The 20,468-nt window shown below is 42.6% G+C and overlaps 1 protein-coding gene across 3 annotated transcripts in view; it reads left to right on the top strand.

Moving 5' to 3' along the window:
* Positions 1 to 20,468, top strand: part of SEC24D (SEC24 homolog D, COPII coat complex component) — a 181,486-nt gene that overhangs the window by 103,441 nt on the left and 57,577 nt on the right. For all 3 annotated transcript variants that reach the window (XM_082243002.1, XM_082243001.1, XM_082243000.1), the window contains exon 10: positions 15,447 to 15,562. In XM_082243002.1, the coding sequence (XP_082099128.1) occupies positions 15,447 to 15,562 (116 nt within the window). The remainder of the gene's footprint in view (positions 1 to 15,446; positions 15,563 to 20,468) is intronic.

Here is a 20,468-nt window from a genome sequence, read left to right as displayed (position 1 = left end):
ATACTCACAAACACGAAGAAATAAAATCGTGTTACAAATTCCCGTCACACGTGTGCTGGAACATGTCCTATAAGATGCGACCGCTAACGTATTTCGGGAGTCAAGCCCCCTTCTTCAAAGCTGGTCATGGCCATAGCAGATACAAGTATATATAGAGAGAGTAGCCTCATGTTCCTCCACCTTCTCCCCCTCCCCTTCCCCTCCCTCCCCCCAGAGAGAGGGGGCAGGACCATCCAGTGTCAACAAACACTCCTACTATGCCTATGTACCTTAACCCTCAAAACTTTAGTGGCCACTGGTTGTGTGTCCCATGGGACAGTTCAAATGGAAACTGCCCTCCGAACTTGCATCAACAACCAGCAAAGGGGTCCACAGAGCAGGGAATGTACGCCAGGAACGGCCCTCAGTGTATGTGCAGAAAAAAGATCTCATAAAATCCTGTGTACATTCTGGGCATGCTTTCCCCGATTCTTCTAATTTACAGGTGGAGCCATGACTGTTGTAGGTGACTTACCCCTCCTGGATCTCCTATATGGCAGCTCTTGTCCACTTGTACTGAACATCCCGTCTGTGCCTCAGTGGCTGGCCGCCCATCCTCCCACTCACGGGGCCCCCCACATGCCGGAATGTGCCCCATGTAGTCTGTTCCTGCTGTACGATGTGCATTCACCCCAGAGAAGATCGCAACTTCCTGGTCCTGGAACGCACGCTCTTCGCCCTGCACTCCAGGACCTGTACCGCATCACTTCCTGTAAGGCGGGGCAGAAGCTCTGTATAGAGCCCGCCTCCGTCTGTAACCAGCTCTGAAGAAGGGGGCTTGACTCCCGAAACACGTTAGCGGTCGCATCTTATAGGACATGTTCCAGCACACGTGTGACGGGAATTTGTAACACGATTTTATTTCTTCATGTTTGTGAGTATGCATTTGGCATTTTTTATTAAAAATTGTATACAGTACCGTGGGTAATGCACTAGGTGTTTGCGCCTCCTTTCCTTTCTTTCAATATTTAGTTGGCCCACTCTTTTCAGCTATAACGGCTTCAACTTTTCTAGGAAGGCTGTTCACAAGGTTTAGGAGTGTGTCTCTATGGGGATGTTTGATGATTCTTCCAGAAGTGCATTTGGGAGGTCAGGCACTGATGTGGACGAGAAGGCCTGGCTTGCAGTCTTCGCTCTAATTTATCCTAAAGGTGTTCTATTGGGTTGAGGTCAGGACTCATTTGGTGGAGGGAAGATTATGGTGTGGGTTTTTTTTTTCAGGGGTTGGACTTGGCCCCCTAGTTCCAGTAGAGGGAATTTTTAAGGCATCAGCATACCAAGACATTTTGGAAAATTTCATGCTCCCAACTTTTTGGGAACAGTTTGGGGATGGTCCCTTCCTGTTCCAACATGACTGTGCACAAAGCAAGGTCTATAAATACATGGATGAGCGAGTTTGAAGTGGAGGAACCTGACTAGCCTGCATAGAGTCCTGACCTAAACCAGATAGAACACCTTTGGGATGAATTAGAGCGGAGACCAGGCCTCCTTGTCCACATCAGTGCCTGACCCCACAAATGTGCGTCTGGAAGAATGGTCAAACATTCCCATAGACACACTCCTAAACCTTGTGGACAGCCTTCCCAGAAGAGTTGAAGCTGTTATAGCTGCAAAGGGTGGGCCAACTCAATATTGAACCCTACGGACTAAGACTGGAATGCCATCAAAGGCAGGCATCCCAATACTTTTGGTAATATAGTGTATGTTTTAAATGCAAGCAGTGTAAGTACATGAGGTTACCTGATATCAGTCTCATGCTATCCCTGTATAGCAGAGTCGAAGTTAAAAGAAAGTAGCAGCAGAATGAGCAGCAAATCAGCCTATGTACTGGCTGTAAGAATGCTGATAGTAGATGAAATCAGAATGACAGACAGATATGCTCATCACTCTGCTGCTTCTCTAACTGGACAGTAGCAGGAGGGGGCAGGTCCAGGATGACCTGGGTTTAGAGGATGAAGGTTGAATGATGCCGGCCATTAGACTAAGGATATCTGTGGGAGAAGTATATAGATTAAATGTGAATATTTCAGAAAAACTTTTGTTATATTACCTTTTAATGGGTTATTTATTTATTAACTTCTTTTTTTTTTTTTTTTTTTTTACTTTTTTTGGCTTTAGTTTTTCTTTAAGCGATTGCTATGCTTTAATGACTATTGCATCGTAATTGCCCCTTGCCCCCCATATAATGTAAGCATATTCAAAAATCTTTGTTGGCTCTTATTGTACTGGCAAAACAACACAAACGGAACTTCTTACTCACACATTTATTGCAGAACTGTATCTAATACTGTATGTTACTACATTTTGACAGACTACCCAGACCTTTGTAAAGTGGTAAAGTGTTGCATGTGTCATTTTTTTTTTTTTTTTAATAAATAGCTTGTATAAATGTATGTACCCTCCTTTTAATTACTGCCATTAGCACATATATTTTACTTCACATCATTTCTTTCACAATGGCAGGAAGCGTAAACCATGCTTTCCAGTAATGGTATAACCTCCAGGCTATTTTATTTGTTTTCACAAAACACCCAGTACAAAGCTTAATTCTTACAAAACAATCGGTGCATGGCTTCAGCTTATTTCCTCAAGGATTTGGCTTTTTATTAATTAGGAAATAAAATGGGTCTTAGGAATAGGCAATAGCTGTCAGTAGTTCCAGTTTATGTCACCACCTTCACATTTCTAAAAGGGATGCAACCAGTTCAGTCATTCTTTGTGATAATGTGGCATTGTGAGTGCTCCTTTGTTCGCAGTTACAAGTAAGGGCAGAAGTCAGAAATTATGTACATGTTAAAATCCTTTGCAGTCATGAAATGAAGGTATTATTGTCCTCCAATAGTAGTGATATCAGTGCTTTTACTGTAGTGCTTAGTGTTGCCTGCATGGAATTATAAGGTTGTGGTGGGTTAATATAGGGAGGCCATACATAGCTCAGTATTTTTCATCAGACAGCCAGCTAAACAACAAAAAAAAAAAAACAGAACAGATTTCCCTATCCACATATTTGAGGCGGATGGGGAAATCCTCCCCCCTGTTTCTTTATACTGGGACAGTGGGACTCCCCCACCATCAGAATACACTGATCAGTGCTGTGGCCTATTGGCTCCATTGGCTCCATGTTTTCCAGCAGTACCATTCAGTAGAAGCCAGCCTGACCGGCTTCTGCTCACATTCAGGGCTACATACAGATCAACATTTGTCTGGTTCCTGCTGAACTGGCCACATTTCAATCCATGTATGGCCAACTTTAGGAGAAGACAATAGTGTTCCAATATGGCACGTGAAAGGATATTTAAGAAAGTTAACTCAAAATCACTCTTCATACCTGACCTTGGAAATACTGTGGTCAGACACTTATGCAAAACATTCTAATTGTCTAGACTTCTTTCCTTAGGACATCATAGAACACTAGGAAAGTTATTTTGAAGCTTAATTTCTATGAATCCCTCTACGGTGATGCACTCTAAATGCAACTGATTTGGTTTATGCCTATATTTACCATGTGATACCACGTTAATTGGTTTCATAAATTTTCTCTTCTTTTGGAAAAAACAGCAATCCAGAACAAAGGGCAGTTTGCAGTAAATGAAGGACTCATGTAGCCAAACCATCACACGAATAGTGTATATTAACAAGGTCCTTGCAAAGTAGAAGAATATATTACATTGTCTGGTATTGTTTTTAAAGGGTCAGATTTGTATCACTGGCTGTGTCCACTTTAAAATTAAATTACAGAAAAAAGACGCTTCAATTAAAAAAATAATATTGAGTGCAGTTAGTGTACTTTGGATTTGTGGTGTGTTTTGTTTTTTTAAGCAGGTGAATCGGAGAAAAAGAGGGCTTAAAACATGTATATGATGTTATTGCTGTTCATTACTCTATGTCTGTTCTACAGTTGGGTCCGTAAATATTAGGACATCGACAGAATTCTAATCTTTTTGGCTCTATACACCGCCACAATAGATTTGAAATGAAATAAACAAGATGTGCTTTAACTGCAGACTTTCAGCTTTAATTTGAGGGTATTTACATCCAAATCAGGTGAACGGTGTAGGAATTACAACAGTTTGTATATGTGCCTCCCACTTTTTAAGGGACCAAAAGTAATGGGACAGATTAACAATCATAAATCAAACTTTCACTTTTTAATACTTGGTTGCAAATCCTTTGCAGTCAATTACAGCCTGAAGTCTGGAACGCATAGACATCACCAGACGCTGGGTTTCATCCCTGGTGATGCTCTGCCAGGCCTCTACTGCAACTGTCTTCAGTTCCTGCTTGTTCTTGGAGCATTTTCCCTTCAGTTTTGTCTTCAGCAAGTGAAATGCATGCTCAATCGGATTCAAGTCAGGTGATTGACTTAACCATGGCATAACATTCCACTTCTTTCCCTTAAAAAACTCTTTGGTTGCTTTCACAGTATGCTTCAGGTCATTGTCCATCTGCACTGTGAAGCGCCGTCCAATGAGTTCTGAAGCATTTGGCTGAATATGAGCAGATAATATTGCCCGAAACACTTCAGAATTCATCCTGCTGCTTTTGTCAGCAGTCACATCATCAATAAATACAAGAGAACCAGTTCCATTGGCAGCCATACATGCCCACACCGTGACACTACCACCACCATGCTTCACTGATGAGGTGGTATGCTTTGGATCATGAGCAGTTCCTTTCCTTCTCCATACTCTTCTCTTCCCATCACTCTGGTACAAGTTGATCTTGGTCTCATCTGTCCATAGAATGTTGTTCCAGAACTGTGAAGGCTTTTTTAGATGTTGTTTGGCAAACTCTAATCTGGCCTTCCTGTTTTTGAGGCTCACCAATGGTTTACATCTTGTGGTGAACCCTCTGTATTCACTCTGGTGAAGTCTTTTCTTGATTGTTGACTTTGACACACATACACCTACCTCTGGAGAGTGTTCTTGATTTGGCCAACTGTTGTGAAGGGTGTTTTCTACACCAGGGAAATAATTCTTTGGTCATCTACCACAGTTGTTTTCCGTGGTCTTCCGGGTCTTTTGGTGTTGCTGAGCTCACCGGTGCATTCTTTCTTTTTAAGGATGTTCCAAACAGTTGATTTGGCCACACTGTCATGGTCTTACCTTCTTGCTGTTCTCCTTCGTTTGACATGTGCTGGCGGCCATCTTGGTTTCTGGGTTTCTTGTAGCCTCCCACCCTGCGGCTCCTCCTTCCCACTGGGAGGAGCTGGATGTCTAGCTCATATATATAGGAGGTCTGTGGCTTCAGTTCCTTGCTTGGTCCTCCTGTGTTCACATGCTTCTAAGACTGCTGCTGCTTCTGGTCCCTGATCCTGGCTTCGTCTGACTACCCTGCTGGTTCCTGATCCTGGCTTCGTCTGACTACCCTGCTGGTTCCTGACCTCTGGCTTCGCAAGGACTCTGCCTCGGTTTCGCCTTCCGTTTGGACTTTTGCTTTACAGCTTGATTTTCAATAAAGCCTTCTTATTTTCACTTATCTGTTGTTGTACGTCTGGTTCATGGTTCCGTGACATTAGGACCAAGCCATGAATTCTGACGGTACAGGGCCATCCTCGCTACCCACGCTGGTTGCCAGACTTGATCAGCAGGATCACCTGTTGGGTCGGTTCGCCGTGGCGTTGCAAACCCTGCTTGAACGCACGGCTCATTTCTCTCCCGTTGCCGATGGGTCGGTTGTCGCTCCTGGGCCCGCTCCCACTGCCGCTCCGGTTGTTGCGCCAGAGTCTACCCCGACACCTGTTGTTGCGCCTGCGGTGTTTCGGGGTATGACCGGTTCTGCCCCCCTTCCACAGCGCTTTGGGGGAGAGCCAACTCAGTGCCGAGGTTTCCTTAACCAAGTGGGCATTTATTTCGAGTTGCTGCCACATGCCTTTCCTACTGAGAGATCAAAGGTGGGCTTCTTAATTTCGCTGCTCTCGGACAAGGCCTTGGCCTGGGCCAGTCCTTTATGGGAGAACAACAATCCGGTGGTTGCCGAATTTTCCGGTTTTGTTGCTTCTCTTCGGAGGGTATTCGATGTGCCGGCTCGTGCTGCCTCTGCTGCGAAGCTCCTTATGTCCATCAGACAGGGTTCACGATCCGTAGCTGAATACGCCATTGAGTTTCGTACCCTGGCAGCAGAGGTGGGCTGGAATAATGAGGCTCTGGTCGCTGCTTTCTCTCATGGTCTCTCGGATGCCTTGAAGGATGAGGTTGCAGCTAAGGACCTACCAGTGGAGCTCGAGTCTCTTATTTCTTTCTTGATTTTGATTGACACCAGACTCAGGGAGAGACCTTCCTTTAAGGAGTGTTTGCGGAGACCTCCTAACAGATTGGCGCCTACCTTTGCTGTCCCACCCGTGCCTCCCTCTCCTCCCACGCCTCCTGGGGATGACTTGGCTGGGGGTGAACCCATGCAGCTGGGCTTTGCTCGCCTGTCCGAGGGGGAGAGGGTACTCCGAAGACGCGAAGGTCGATGCATGTACTGTGGTCTCGGTGGGCATTTTCGGTTGGCATGTCCGAACCGTCCGGGAAACGCTCGCACCTGAGATCCTGTCGGGGGCAGATCTTGGGTGGAGTCTCCTCGTCCCCGGTTTCACGTGTTGACAAACCACTGATCACGGTTGTCCTCTCCTGGGTCGGGGGCTCAGTGACGACCCAGGCGTTGGTGGACTCTGGTGCTGGTGGTTTGTTCATTGATAGTGTGTTCGCTGCCGCCAATTCCATTCCTCTGCAGGCCCGAGGTTCTCCACTGGCTCTTGAGGCGATAGACGGCAGACCCCTTCTGCCGCCACACGTGACTCATGAGACCCTTCCAGTGGGGATAGCCATTGGTGCCGTTCACAGAGAGTCGGTCTGCTTCCAGGTTATTTCGTCTCCACACTACTCGGTGGTCTTGGGGTACCCCTGGCTCCAGAAGCATAATCCGACTTTCGATTGGAGATCGGCCGAGATCCTCTCGTGGTCACCGCAGTGTGGGGCTAGTTGCATCCATGGGCCTGTCAAGTTGCTGTGTACTTCCTCGGACTCTCTGTTGCCTCCTGAATACGAGGAGTACCGGGATGTATTCGATAAGGTGCGCGCGGTTGCCCTACCTCCGCACCGCCCATACGATTGTGCCATCGAGTTACAACCTGGTGCCGTTCCTCCTCGTGGCAAGGTCTATCCACTGTCGGTAGTGGAGAATGAGGCCATGGAGGAGTACGTGAAGGAGGCGCTTTCACGCGGACACATTCGCAAATCCTCGTCCCCGGCAGGGGCTGGATTTTTCTTTGTGAAAAAGAGGGGCGGTGAGTTGAGGCCTTGCATCGATTACAGGGGTCTCAATCGCATCACGATCAAGAACGCTTACCCGATACCCTTGATTTCCGAGCTGTTCGATCGCCTTAAAGGGGCCACGGTCTTTACCAAACTCGACCTGAGGGCGGCATATAACCATGTAAGGATCAAGGCGGGCGATGAGTGGAAGACCGCGTTTAACACCAGGACCGGTCATTATGAATCCTTGGTTATGCCCTTTGGGTTGTGCAATGCGCCCGCAGTCTTTCAGGAATTCATTAACGATGTTTTCCGTGACCTGTTGCAGCAGTGTGTGGTGGTCTATTTGGATGACATCTTGGTATATTCTGAATCCATGGAGACCCACATTCTGGATGTCAGACGAGTGTTCTCCTTCGTTTGACATGTGCTGGCGGCCATCTTGGTTTCTGGGTTTCTTGTAGCCTCCCACCCTGCGGCTCCTCCTTCCCACTGGGAGGAGCTGGATGCCTAGCTCATATATATAGGAGGTCTGTGGCTTCAGTTCCTTGCTTGGTCCTCCTGTGTTCACATGCTTCTAAGACTGCTGCTGCTTCTGGTCCCTGATCCTGGCTTCGTCTGACTACCCTGCTGGTTCCTGATCCTGGCTTCGTCTGACTACCCTGCTGGTTCCTGACCTCTGGCTTCGCAAGGACTCTGCCTCGGTTTCGCCTTCCGTTTGGACTTTTGCTTTACAGCTTGATTTTCAATAAAGCCTTCTTATTTTCACTTATCTGTTGTACGTCTGGTTCATGGTTCCGTGACACACACCTAATGTTTTTGCTATCTCTCTGATGGGTTTGTTTTGTTTTTTCAGCCTAATGATGGCTTGCTTCAATGATAGTGACAGCTCTTTGGATCTCATATTGAGAATTGACAGCAACAGATTCCAAATGCAAATAGCACACTTGAAATTAACCTTTTATCTGCTCCTTGTATAACACACCCCTAGCCATGGAACAGCTGAGTTGCCAATTGTCCCATTACTTTTGGTCCCTTAAAAAGTAGGAGGCACATATACAAACTGTTGTAATTCCTACACCTTACACCTGATTTGTGGTGTATAGAGCCAAAAAGATTAGAATTGTGTCAATGTCCCAATATTTATGGACCTGACTGTATCTATAAAAAGTAGATCTAGATCCTATTTCTGCCATAGGAATCTATGCTACACACCTTAGTAGAAAGTGAAGTGCTATGCTTTACTTTGCTAAAATTGTTTCAGTAGCTCAAATTTAGCTTTATTCCCTTTGTTGCATTGAAGTGCCAGTATTCCTTGTCATTTCAGGTGAAGGCGTACAGCTAGCTGTGGTATCAAAAATTCACTACACTGTGGTGTGCAGCAGGGAGCAGAAACTACACATCTTGTGATTTTTCTCCCATTCTACAGCAGTGGAGGTGTGTACCACTCTGCAGGGACCACATAGTAGCATGTGGTCGTAGGTAGAGTAGAAAGGCAGATTGGTGCTGCAACGGATGGCCAACAAAACGGGTTTTGTGCTGATGGTATTTACATCGGAACATACTGCTGTATTGCAGCAGTGGACTGAAAACACAAAAGGTGACAACACTGATTACCTTTTAAACAGCATGGTGTCATCGTTGTCCCCTGACTTAAGACCCGTACACACGATCAGAATATCGTACAAAAAATATCGCTTTCGAAGCGATTGTACAATAATTTGATTGTTAATACACAGCTGTCATCTGAAATTTTCCATAGGAACAAACATGAAAAATGTTCTTGTACGATACTGGATCGTGCGAGTTTTGTTTAATCAGTACAGTTTTCGCCCGTAAATACAATACAATACAAATACATTACATCACTTCCGAATTTTTATTCTGTCATACAAGAAAGGCAGATCATTCGTCCGATAATCTCATTGTGTGTACTAGGCTCTACAGAGAGGCATACAGTGGTTTCTGGCAGGATGTCCATGCTTTGTTTTACTAATAAATTGTGCTCACACGTAGAGTACACAATAGTGATTGTTTGTGACTGCTCTGTGATATATGTCCCCCCCCCCCCCCCCATATTCAGCTCATGCATAGGTCGTATGACTGTAGAGCCTCACATGTAGCTAACGTTAACATTTTCATGTGTATTGGGGTAACCATGAGTATTTCTTGGTCCCTATGTGAAACATGACTTTCTATAGAAAAGTAAGGCTCTTTTCACACGGGCGCAGTCCGTTCTGCTCAGCGGGGGAGCGATCCACCGATCCCCGCAGAGCAGGCAGATGACAGCTCCGTCTCCACTCTGTGTGCAGAGATGGAGTTGTCAGATCCCCACTGTCCTCTATGGGGAGATCAGATGAGAACGGAGTGCCTGTCCATTCTCATCCGATCCCATCCGATCCGATCCTCCAGACGGATGGAAAACAGGGTTTCCATCCATCCGGATTTCACGGACAGGATCGGAATTGGATAGCAGCGGGTGTCAGCAGAGATGTCTCCATTGACACCCGCTGCTCCATAGGGATGCATGGAGCATCCGATCAGGTCCCCCTGAGAAACTGACAGGCGGATCGGATCGCCCATGTGAAAGGGGCCTTACTGTTAATCTGCTACTAAAGATACCAAGCAAGAGCAGCTTGATGAAAGCTAGGTACATACCACTTGCCATGGAATCAACCAGATGTTACAAGCCCAGCTGGGAATCTTTGTTGTATATATATCACCAAATTTTAGGCTTTAGGGGGTATTACTGTTGAGAAATCCTAAACTTTCAATATAAAACAAATGACAATAGAAAGACAATAGAAAGAATGTAATTTACATTTAAATAGGATGTTTCAATAACTCCTCCATTAATCATGAATGTATTTAACTTATATAGATGAACATAAAGAAGTTATTAGGAACTTCAAGACCTCAGACACTTTTCAAAATATATATATTTATAAAACAAATCAGCCTATAAATTGGGGATTTGCTCAAAATCCATTTAGCAAAATAGTTCTCACCATATTCCTCCCGATAACACGTAAAATGTCACCAATAGAGAAGAGCTGAAAGAGTTGTTTTAATAAGATCCGTGTGCCTATGGATTTCATGGCTTCAGCGTCTATTAATCTTCCAGTGACAAGCTCATTTTCACTGAAGATACCATGCCATATTTGTCCAAGAGTTACTCTATGTGACTCATAAGCAAGTGTTTCTGTGATTTTGGACGAGTCCCAAGTTTTCATTTTGTCGGAACAAGTCCTGCTAGACATTAGAATTAACTTGGATATCCTCGTTTAAATTGCTGCAGCACAGTCCTTTTCCTAAAAGAGAAATCTTTTCAACTTTGAAACCTGAACCTCGAGACACTAATGCCGAGAGTTTCCTTTTCCCTTTGGCAATAAGTGGGTAAAGTAAATGGAGCAAAAGTAAATATCCCAACTCTGATTATTTGTACAAGAGAACAACAGTATTTTTGGCAGAAAGAAGACCTAAACAAATATAATTCATAATGGCTGCGAATGCACTACAGTCCTCGGTTTGTTTTATCTGTCAGTTACCATGTTTAACATATATGTTATGTACAAATACCATGCTGATGTGGTTTAAATACTGGATCAAAGTGACAAGTAAGTAGGATGTAGTCATCAGTTTTACTTCTGAATTAAAAATATTAGTGTTAATATAGTGTTTCTCTAGTCTTCTCTATTATATTTCTTCATGATGCGGAAGCGGGATGACTAACTTAAAGGCCATGTTCACCTTGTTACAAAATAAGATTGTTCTAGTCTAGATGTACAAGTTGCTTATAGTTAACTATGTTTTTCCATGTTCAATTTCTCAATAAAATTTATGGGAAAAAAAAAAGGATTTGGATTTAAAAATTATTTTCATAACAAAATTCAATTGTCCAACGCAGTCCAAAGCTTATGGTGTGAATAGACTCTAAATGAATAAAAATGTAATGTAATTTAAAAAAAAAAAAAAAAAAGTGATCAACATTTTATGCTAGTAAGAAAGATAAGCATACATTTATCTTTCTTACTAGCATAAAATGTTTTTAATTATACATTTTTATCTATTTAGAGTCTATTCACACCATAAGCTTTGGACTGAGTTGGGCAGTCTTGGCCAATGCAGTCCCAATGCATAGACAAATCAATTATGTTTTATGGGTACAGTTCACACCATTGCATTGCGGTGGTGTGCGCTGAAAAAAAATGTAATACGTGCTGTATTGTTAGACAGCATGCTTTAGTGCATAAAACTGGATGAAGTGTCATTTTTCTCGTTCAAAATATTTTATTATTTTAAGAGCATATAACAAATAGATAAGGATATGGAAGTCGTTTCCCAAATACATGAAAATTGCATAGCACAAGGTCCAAACAGGAACAAAACATGTCTATCAAGTTTGAAGTATAGAACTATATTGCAAAGGTGGAGTTCAATCGGGGTAAAGGAAAGAGGGATATATTGAATCCAAACTGAAAGGAGACCGCACCAGGTGAGATGGTATCAGGTGCTGGTCGGATCCGTAATCCAGAAGCTATTTGTTCAAGAAGAAAGTGACCGCACTCCGAAATGAAAATCAAACAGGAGTGTATTTATTCCACATCAAAAATAGGCATCAAACTTAAAACTGTGAGACATAGGACAATAGGTAGACGTGTTTCACGACTAAGAATGTCGTTTACTCATTGGTTTGATTTTCATTTCGGAGTGCGGTCACTTTCTTCTTGATCAAATAAAGGAAAAAGGGAGCAAGGTCATGATCAACTCCAGGACACCCCAAAAGGGATCAAACTGTGGCCCGGAAGGAGACCATACAGTAAGAAAATCATCATACAAACTAATATAATGTTAGAATTATAGGGCATCAAGAAGAACTATGTTCCTTTTGGAGCAATAAGATAATAAGAAAAATGTAGGCGAAGTGTCATTTTTGTGACAAATCATTAAAACTGGACAAAAAGAAAAAATAAACAATGCAATGCATCATTACAATGTATCAGCTGCGCTCTCTTCATAGCATGCATCAGCAGCCACTCTACAAAGGAGCCACTAGTGTGAACAAGCCCTTATTATTATTATTTTTTTTTTTTTTTTATATTAGATCATCATTTTGTTATAGAATAAATGTATTGATATCTGTATGAACATAGATTTTGTAATTACCTCACCTTTCACTACATTCCTTTTAAATAAAAGCTATGTCGATGTTAAAAATGGAATTATACAAGTCATTTTCGGGCCTGTGTTGATGGGAATTAGGTTACAAAGGCAGCTTGCTTTTGACATCAGTTTGAGATGCTTCTGAGATCATTCAGAATTCATTAACAGGTGCATTTGACCTGTAGTCAACCTCCTTCTAATCTGCATTTACTTGCTTCAAGCAGGTTTTGCATTCCTATAGACTTGTATGGGGAGCATAACAGTTTTCACCCAAACAGAAGTCTATCAGCACTGTCCCTGTTTCTTGCTGGCTATTTCAACGGTGTAATGCTTTTTTGGTTGGGAATTGAGGACAGCTTTTAAGCTGCATCTGTGCATATTTATAGCTTCTTGCTGGTCATTTGATGCTATACAGCCTCATTATAATTACACATCACTGCACACATGCTTTCATGAAGTGACAGCAAAAGTGGGTCAGGCCTGTAAAAATATCTTTTTACATGATCATAGGCGTGCTTATTTAGTCCAATTGCAGCCAAAATTATTATTTTTTTTTTTTTTTTGGCAACCTGGGGGAGTTAGTCCTTCATCACACGTTTGTTTAGATGCAGCCACTGGATTCCATTGGCAAGAATCAGCAGATTATTGGGGCTGGAATGACCGGGGCATGCAAAAGCAACCACTCAGCTCATATGAACTAATGACAGGCTGAAAGTGGCCACCACTGTTTGTAAGTAGATTCTTACAAAGCAGTTACCTGTGTTTAGGGATGGATGTCTGAGCCTGGATGCAACTGTCTGCATTCAGGCGTGGACATCTATCCCTAACTGCAGGTAACCACTTTGTGTGTGGCTAACCATAGGTAACTGCTTTGTGTGTGCGTTCTGCACAGGATTCCTGTTAGGATGAAAATTAGAACCATTGTGCAGATAGCCAGCATTCCCTGTGGATCTCTCCTGCTGTGTCATTCTATTCCTAGAGTAGGGAGATTTCCCCAACGTCAGAATACAGCCATCAGAATACAGTCATTAACACCGTTGATCGAGAGAAAAATTTCCAACATGCTGGATGTACACAAGATGGTTGATAGATTGACTTGTATATAACCAGCCTACCCATACATGGATCGAAATTCAGCCAGTCCTTGCTGAACCAGCTGAATTTTGATCCATGTATTATCGGTTTAAGTTTAGTTTTATTTAGTTAAAAAATAAAATCAGCACAAGGCATGGTATTTACAGTCACTGAGAAGTGTCCCTTGTGCTGCTGGCTGTTGTCTTAGTTAAAATCTTCCATCCTCTGTCCCCCCCCCCCCCTGAGTTCTTATGACAGGTCCATTGGGTGTATTAACCCCCGTAGCACTGAAAGATTACTGCTGCAGGGGTTAATACAGCTATCTAAACAAACAATAAGAGAGAGAGGGATGCCTTAATCAGTCTCCATTGATAACTCTCCAAGGCATCATCATGTGTAATAATAATATGAGGGGTGTACTCACTTTTGTGAGATACTATAAATATATATATATATATATATATATATATATAATTTATTTTTATTTTTTTAAATAAAGACAAACATATTTCTTATCCCAATGCACAACCTAAAGGGCAGCAAATTGAAAACAAAGGTAAGTGTCCATATATGCGCCTGCCAGCTCATGGGAAAAGCCCTCGGATCCACAAGGCCTCAAATCAACTCCTAAAGTAAATACATGTAATGGAACGAAAGCTATAATCACCAAAAATACAGTTGAAATAATATATATAAATCAAAAAAGAAAGGGGATAATTTTACCACATAGGCTTATATAACCAGGTGCAGGTGAAAGTGCTATATAGTTATGGGATATGGGACGGTGACTTTGAGATGAGGTAATACAGCCACTGGACCTGTCATAAGAACTAGTCAAGAGTTCTGACTAGGCCCATCCTTTCTGCCTTCCTCCTCTGTTTCTTAGATACTATAGCTTTTATCAAGGAAAAGCGCTCTATGAATAGAGGATGGGTGGATGAATTAGAGGTCCTCCTCCTCCATTGATTGAGTGCTTTCCACTGAGTGGAACTATAGTACAGTTTCTATGATTGAAGGAAAGGGGTGGAATTGGTGGACATAGTCAGTACTCTTAACGAGTTCTGTGGCATGGCTTTTTTGTGTTGCACTAAATAAGGCTGATCTTGTTGAAATGGTATGTTGATAACTCTGTAGCACTAGACCAGTGGTCTGAAAACTGTGGCCTGGGGGGGGGGAGGGCTGATACAGCCCTTTGCTTGCCTTTATATGGCCACTGATAAAAGATACTATTCCTCCCACTGACACCAACATTGGGACACTATTCCTCCCACTGACATCAACATTGGGACACTATTCCTCCCACTGACACCAACATTGGGACACTATTCCTCCCACTGACACCAACATTGGGACACTATTCCTCCCACTGACATCAACATTGGGACACTATTCCTCCCACTGACATCAACATTGGGACACTATTCCTCCCACTGACACCAACATTGGGACACTATTCCTCCCACTGACACCAACATGGGGACACTATTCCTCTCACTGACATCAACATTGGGACACTATTCCTCCCACGGACAAAATAGGGCACAATTCCTCAAACTGACACCAACAATGGGGCACCATTTCTTCCACTGATTCCAATGATGGGACACTATTTCTCCCACTGGCATCAACAATGGGGGGGGGGGGGGCACCAGCAATTCGTCTCCCTAATACCAAAGATGCATTGTTAATTTCCACTCATGCCTGGACAATGGCCACAGGCTGGCCCCCCTAAAGTCTGGGGGACAGTAAACTGGAACTTTGTATAGAAAGTTTGGAGGCTCCTGCACTAGACTATCAGATCTTAAATGGTTTCCCTGGCTAATAACTTTGGTTCAGCTTTTCAATAAAGTATGATTCCAAAAGAAATGTGTTTATGTTTCCTGAACATATCAGTTCTTTAAATAATTTGTTTTCCTGTTTATGTTTTGTTAGTTCCTCCATTCTACTTTCAACATCTGGACCATATTGGCAGAAGAGTGGACTACTATGAAAGGCCAGAGATATCTCTGGGATCTTATGAATATGTTGCTTCTCTGGATTACTGCAAAGTAAGTGCATTGTAGACTTAATCTTTTTCCTTTAATTCTCTGTCCAGCGTTTGTTTTATCTCTGCCTTGAAGTGCATGTCTAAAGCTTCTTGTAACTTTGAAATAACATTTTGGCTTAATGAATCATAACAGGAGATTGCAAGTTTTTTTTTCCTTTTAAGCACTTGAGTCCCTGAGTTTTTTTTTTTTTTTTCTCCTGCAATCTCCATGAGGCTCTGAGTATTCTCTTCATTTTTGTATGACGCTGTGTGTGGGAGAGCAGGGGCAGGTGGATGCAGGAGCTAGAACATGTTACATGTTCCACCCTGAATACGGGTGAACCATGGGACATGTTCCAAAGGTGAACGTTTCCTTTAAACATGCAGAAGCGGGATTGTGCCTACATTTTCTTTTACAATGCACTCATGTGGAGCGATCTTTACAAGGATCGGAAGCCCAAAGCTGATTGTTTCAGCTCCTGTGCTTAGAGCTGGACCCTGGCTGTCACAGACAGTTGGCAGTTGCAGCGCTAGAAGCTGCTGACATCTGCAGGGTTTGCTAAGTCCAGGTGCCGTGTCAAAATGGTGCTGAGACAACACCTGCTGTCTCTATGCCATATAAAAGGATGCCCGGGACTCAAGTAGTTACCACATTACATCAAAGCTGTCTCCTTACCAAAAAAATTAAATATCAGATTTATTCCGCCAATATCAACAGTAGATATTTTTTTTACCATGGTATAGACATGATAAATTAATATTATAATCCATCTCATTAAAACCAAGTTATTATTGTTATCTAGGTATATTTAGGCTTCATGCACACTGGCATTTGTTTTAGGTTAATAAAACGCTGGAAAAAATGCTAGCTAAAAACGCTGGTAATACCGTTCTGTAGTAGTGTTTAAGGCCCCTTTCACACAGGCGCCTGTTCGTTTTTTTGGCGGATCTGAACGGTCCCCCCATGCATTCCTATGGGGCATCGGATGGCAGCGGAGACATGTCCGCTGACATCCGATCCGATCCGTCAAATCTGGATGGATGGAAACCCTATTTTCCATCCGTCCAGCGGATCGGATCAGATGGGATCTGATGAGAACGAACCGACGGTCCGTTCCCATCCGATTTCCCCCATAGAGATGCATGGGGAACTGAGAGCTGTGTCTCCGCACACAGCACGGAGACACAGCTGTCCTCCTGCTGCTCAGCGGGGGATCGGCGGCTCGATCCCCTGCTGAGAAAAACGGCATCCGTCCGACGGACGGATAGTGTGAAAGGAGCCTTAGGAATGTTTAAGAGCATTTTCGAGCCCCAGTGTTTTATTAGCATTTTTGCAGTTTTTTAAAAAAAAAGAAAAAAGAAGCTCAAAAGTGCAACTAGTAGCGTTTAGGAGTGTTCAAGAGTATTTAGCAGCGTTTAGGAGCGTTTCTGCTAAACGCGGAAGCTCAAAAAACCAGAATAGCCTAAAGTAGTGTGCATGTACACATAGGATAACACTATTTAGCTTCAAGGAGCAGAAAAAAAATTGCATGGAGCCTTAGTCATGGCAGTTTTGCTTCTCGCCTGGATATTTATACATACTTTTGAGTCAGTGACGTGCCAGCATCTTTCAAAGTTCCAAAAGTTGTCATTTCCTCCAAAATTCTCATAGTTTACTGTTCTTTGAGTGAATGTTCGCTGTATTTTGGCTGTCTTTCTGTTATGTCTAATTCTAGAATATGTTTTACATTATTATTTCAGAACAGTGATTTAGGCTCAATATTTGGTAGTTTATGAAATGTGGCTGCTGCAAAGAGCATTTCTAGGAAAAAATAATAACATACCATTCCAGTTACCTGATTCATTTCTTATGTGGAATCGTACTGGTCCAGTCATGTTCACACACAAGTTCTTGTCTCTGTCTCTGCATACATTTAGATTTTCTTATTAAATACTTATAATAAGTTGAACAGGATAGAATGGTCAGTGGAAGTCTCAAGGGCACCGCATCCCAAATTGAATAGGAACAAGACATTTGGAAGGCTCTTGGTAAGAGCTGGGAATTTTTAGGTACTAATAACTCAATAATAAATGTAATCAATTTTATTCATAACTTTATTAAAAACAAAAAAAATATAGGAAAGATACTTATACATTCGTTAAAAAACATGAAGACAATTCATGTTTAATATCTATATAGTGGGTTCATTGCAGTTGCTTGTCCCTGTGCAGCATTCCCTACATGTTTTGCCGTTTTAATGGGCTTCCTCAGGGGATATGCACCACCACACCTGGACAGGTAAATCTCATTCAAAAAATAAGTGATAAATACATACTAGTTATACAAAGGAATATATAAAGGTATTTGACAACAATGGTATTCAAAAATATTTTTTTTTACTATAATATCCATAACTTACGTTATATCAAAATCTCAAAGTCAAATAAGTGTAGATATAGAGGTTGGTGAAGGGCATCTTACCATGAAGACACTTTCAATTTGGTTTGCATTGGGTTCACAAAGAATGTTCAAACAAGGGTTAAAACATTCCACACCAAGCAACAGGGAGAGAAAAGAGAGAAGTATCCCTTTCTATAGGCCAATAGGGAAGCCGTAATAGTCAGCCGCAGGAGAGACAATAGAAGCAAGCAGTGGCTAAAACATGAAAACAGGTTGCATGGGATTTGGTGTAGACAATTCATATTTAACCACTTAGTACTGCCCAATGTACATTTACTGCGGCAGGGCGGCCCTAAAGCGCAAAATCGCATTCCTGTACATGATTTTTTTAGAAGGGCTCCAGGGGTGCAAGCATACCGCTGGAGCTGCGCTCCTGCTGTGATTGGACACAGCGAGAGCCAATTAGCTGTTTGGGCGGCAGCGATGGCCACTGGCCACCTGTGATAGTTCAGGAGAATGACAGAAAGGCTGTCTGCTTATGTAAACAAGGCAGACCGCCGTTCTGTCAGACAGGAAGAGAGAGATCTTGTGTTCCTACTATTTAGGAACACAGATCTCTCTTTTCCCGCAGTCAGTCCATCCCCCACACAGTTAGAAAGCACCCCCTAGGAGCGCACTTAACACTTTGATTGCCCCTGGTGTTAACCCCTTCCTTGCCAGTGTCATTTATACAGTAATGGTGCATATTTTTAGCACTGATCACTGTATTGGTATCACTGGTCCCCAAAAAGTGTCACTTAGTGTCAGATTTGTCCGCCGTAATGTCGCAATTCTGCTAAAAATCGCTGATCGCCGCCATTACTAATAAAAACATAAAAAAAAAAAAAGTCCATAAACCTTTTCCATAGTTTGTAGACGCTATAACGCTTGCGCAAACCAATCAATCTACTCTTTTTGGGATTTTTTTAAAACAAAAATATGCAGCCGAATACAAATTGGCCTAAACTGATAAAGAAATTAGATTTATACAATTTTTTGATTGGATATGTTATATAGCAGAAAGTAAAAAATATTGTTTTTTTTTTTTTTTTTTTTTCAAAATTGTCGGTCTGTTTTTATTTATAGTGCAAAAACTAAAAAACCGCAGAGGTGATCAAGTACCACCAAAAGAAAGAAAAATAAGGACATCAATTTTATTTGGGTACAGCATAGCATGACCGTTCAATTGTCAGTTAAAGTAACGCAGTGCCGTATCACAGAAAATGGCCTGGTCATTAAGTAGGTAAAACCTTCTGAAGCTAAAGTGATTAATAAAGATCTACTTGCTGCCATTGTCAACATGAGGATAAATTATATGTGTGTATATATATATTTATATATATATATATATATATATATATATATATATATATACCTTTAGTACAGTCCAAATGAAGCCCACTAAAAATTGGGAATCCAATCCACCAGGCCATTCAAAGAACATTGAGAGTACTTACAATAGTTCACTAGAAAACAGCAAGAGGAGATGCAAGGGTAACTCCACAAGCGGAATACGACTTCCACTCATTGCAACCGAAGTCTATGAGACCTACCATCAATGTGATATCATCAGACGATACGATCATGCCTGCTGCTGCCCCCCGCTCACACTGCCAGCCACCGGGGACCGCTTCCTAAATACCCCTCCCATCGCGCCAGACCTCGTGATGTCGTGGCGTGGCGCGGATATAAAACATGCACCTCCCACCAACTACCACATGTGCGGCGCAGCTCAGGATCCCAACAGCACCAGACAACCTGACCTCTCAATTAGAGGCCTCAGAAAATCCAAAAACATGCAGAGCCACCCAGTGATCACAGGTGGAATCATCCCAGTACTAAGTCATGTAGGGTAGAAACACCCCAACAGTAGCTGTCCCATAAAACAAACAAACCCCTTTGACATGAGGAAAGAAAGGGAAAGGATTATTAGCATGCTTAATGGCACTTTTGCAAATGTAGGGTGCCAAAGGGCCCTATCACCGCTTGTTGAATCCTGAATTGGGAAGAGTGTTCTAAATTGAATCAATATAACATCAGGCAGTGAAAATGCCATACTATTTTTAAAGATTGAAAGCAAGGTCATATCAATAGAACAGGTGACTAAACGGGGGCAGGGGTAATAGGTGGTATCCCTTATGGAGGCGCCTAGAGTTCACAAGTGGGCAGCACCCAAATAGGGCCATCAACCCACCTTCCACTGGGCGCCTGGGGCGTCCGTACGACTGACTGACAGAATATACTGCCCAACACGTTATGGCCCAAAGCTCCCCTGCTGGGTATATGGTGGTATAATGGGGAAGTTGCAGTACAAATACATTTTTTTAAAAGAAAATATTTGTTGAGACCCAAAATGAAGAAAAAAGAAAAAATGTGACTTTAAGATGCCCTTCAGCAATCTAATACTTGTGGAAGTGCCATTAAACATGCTAAAAAAGCCTTTCCCTTCCTTTCCTCATGTCACAAGGTGTTTGTTTATTTTTTATGGGACAGCTACTGCTGGGCTGCT

The sequence above is a fragment of the Pelophylax lessonae genome (assembly GCF_965119305.1).
Source record: "Pelophylax lessonae genome assembly, chromosome: 1".
Taxonomy (NCBI): Eukaryota; Metazoa; Chordata; class Amphibia; order Anura; family Ranidae; genus Pelophylax; species Pelophylax lessonae.
The sequence above is the reverse complement of the archived record's forward strand: the minus strand, read 5'-3'. Positions and strand labels throughout refer to the sequence as shown.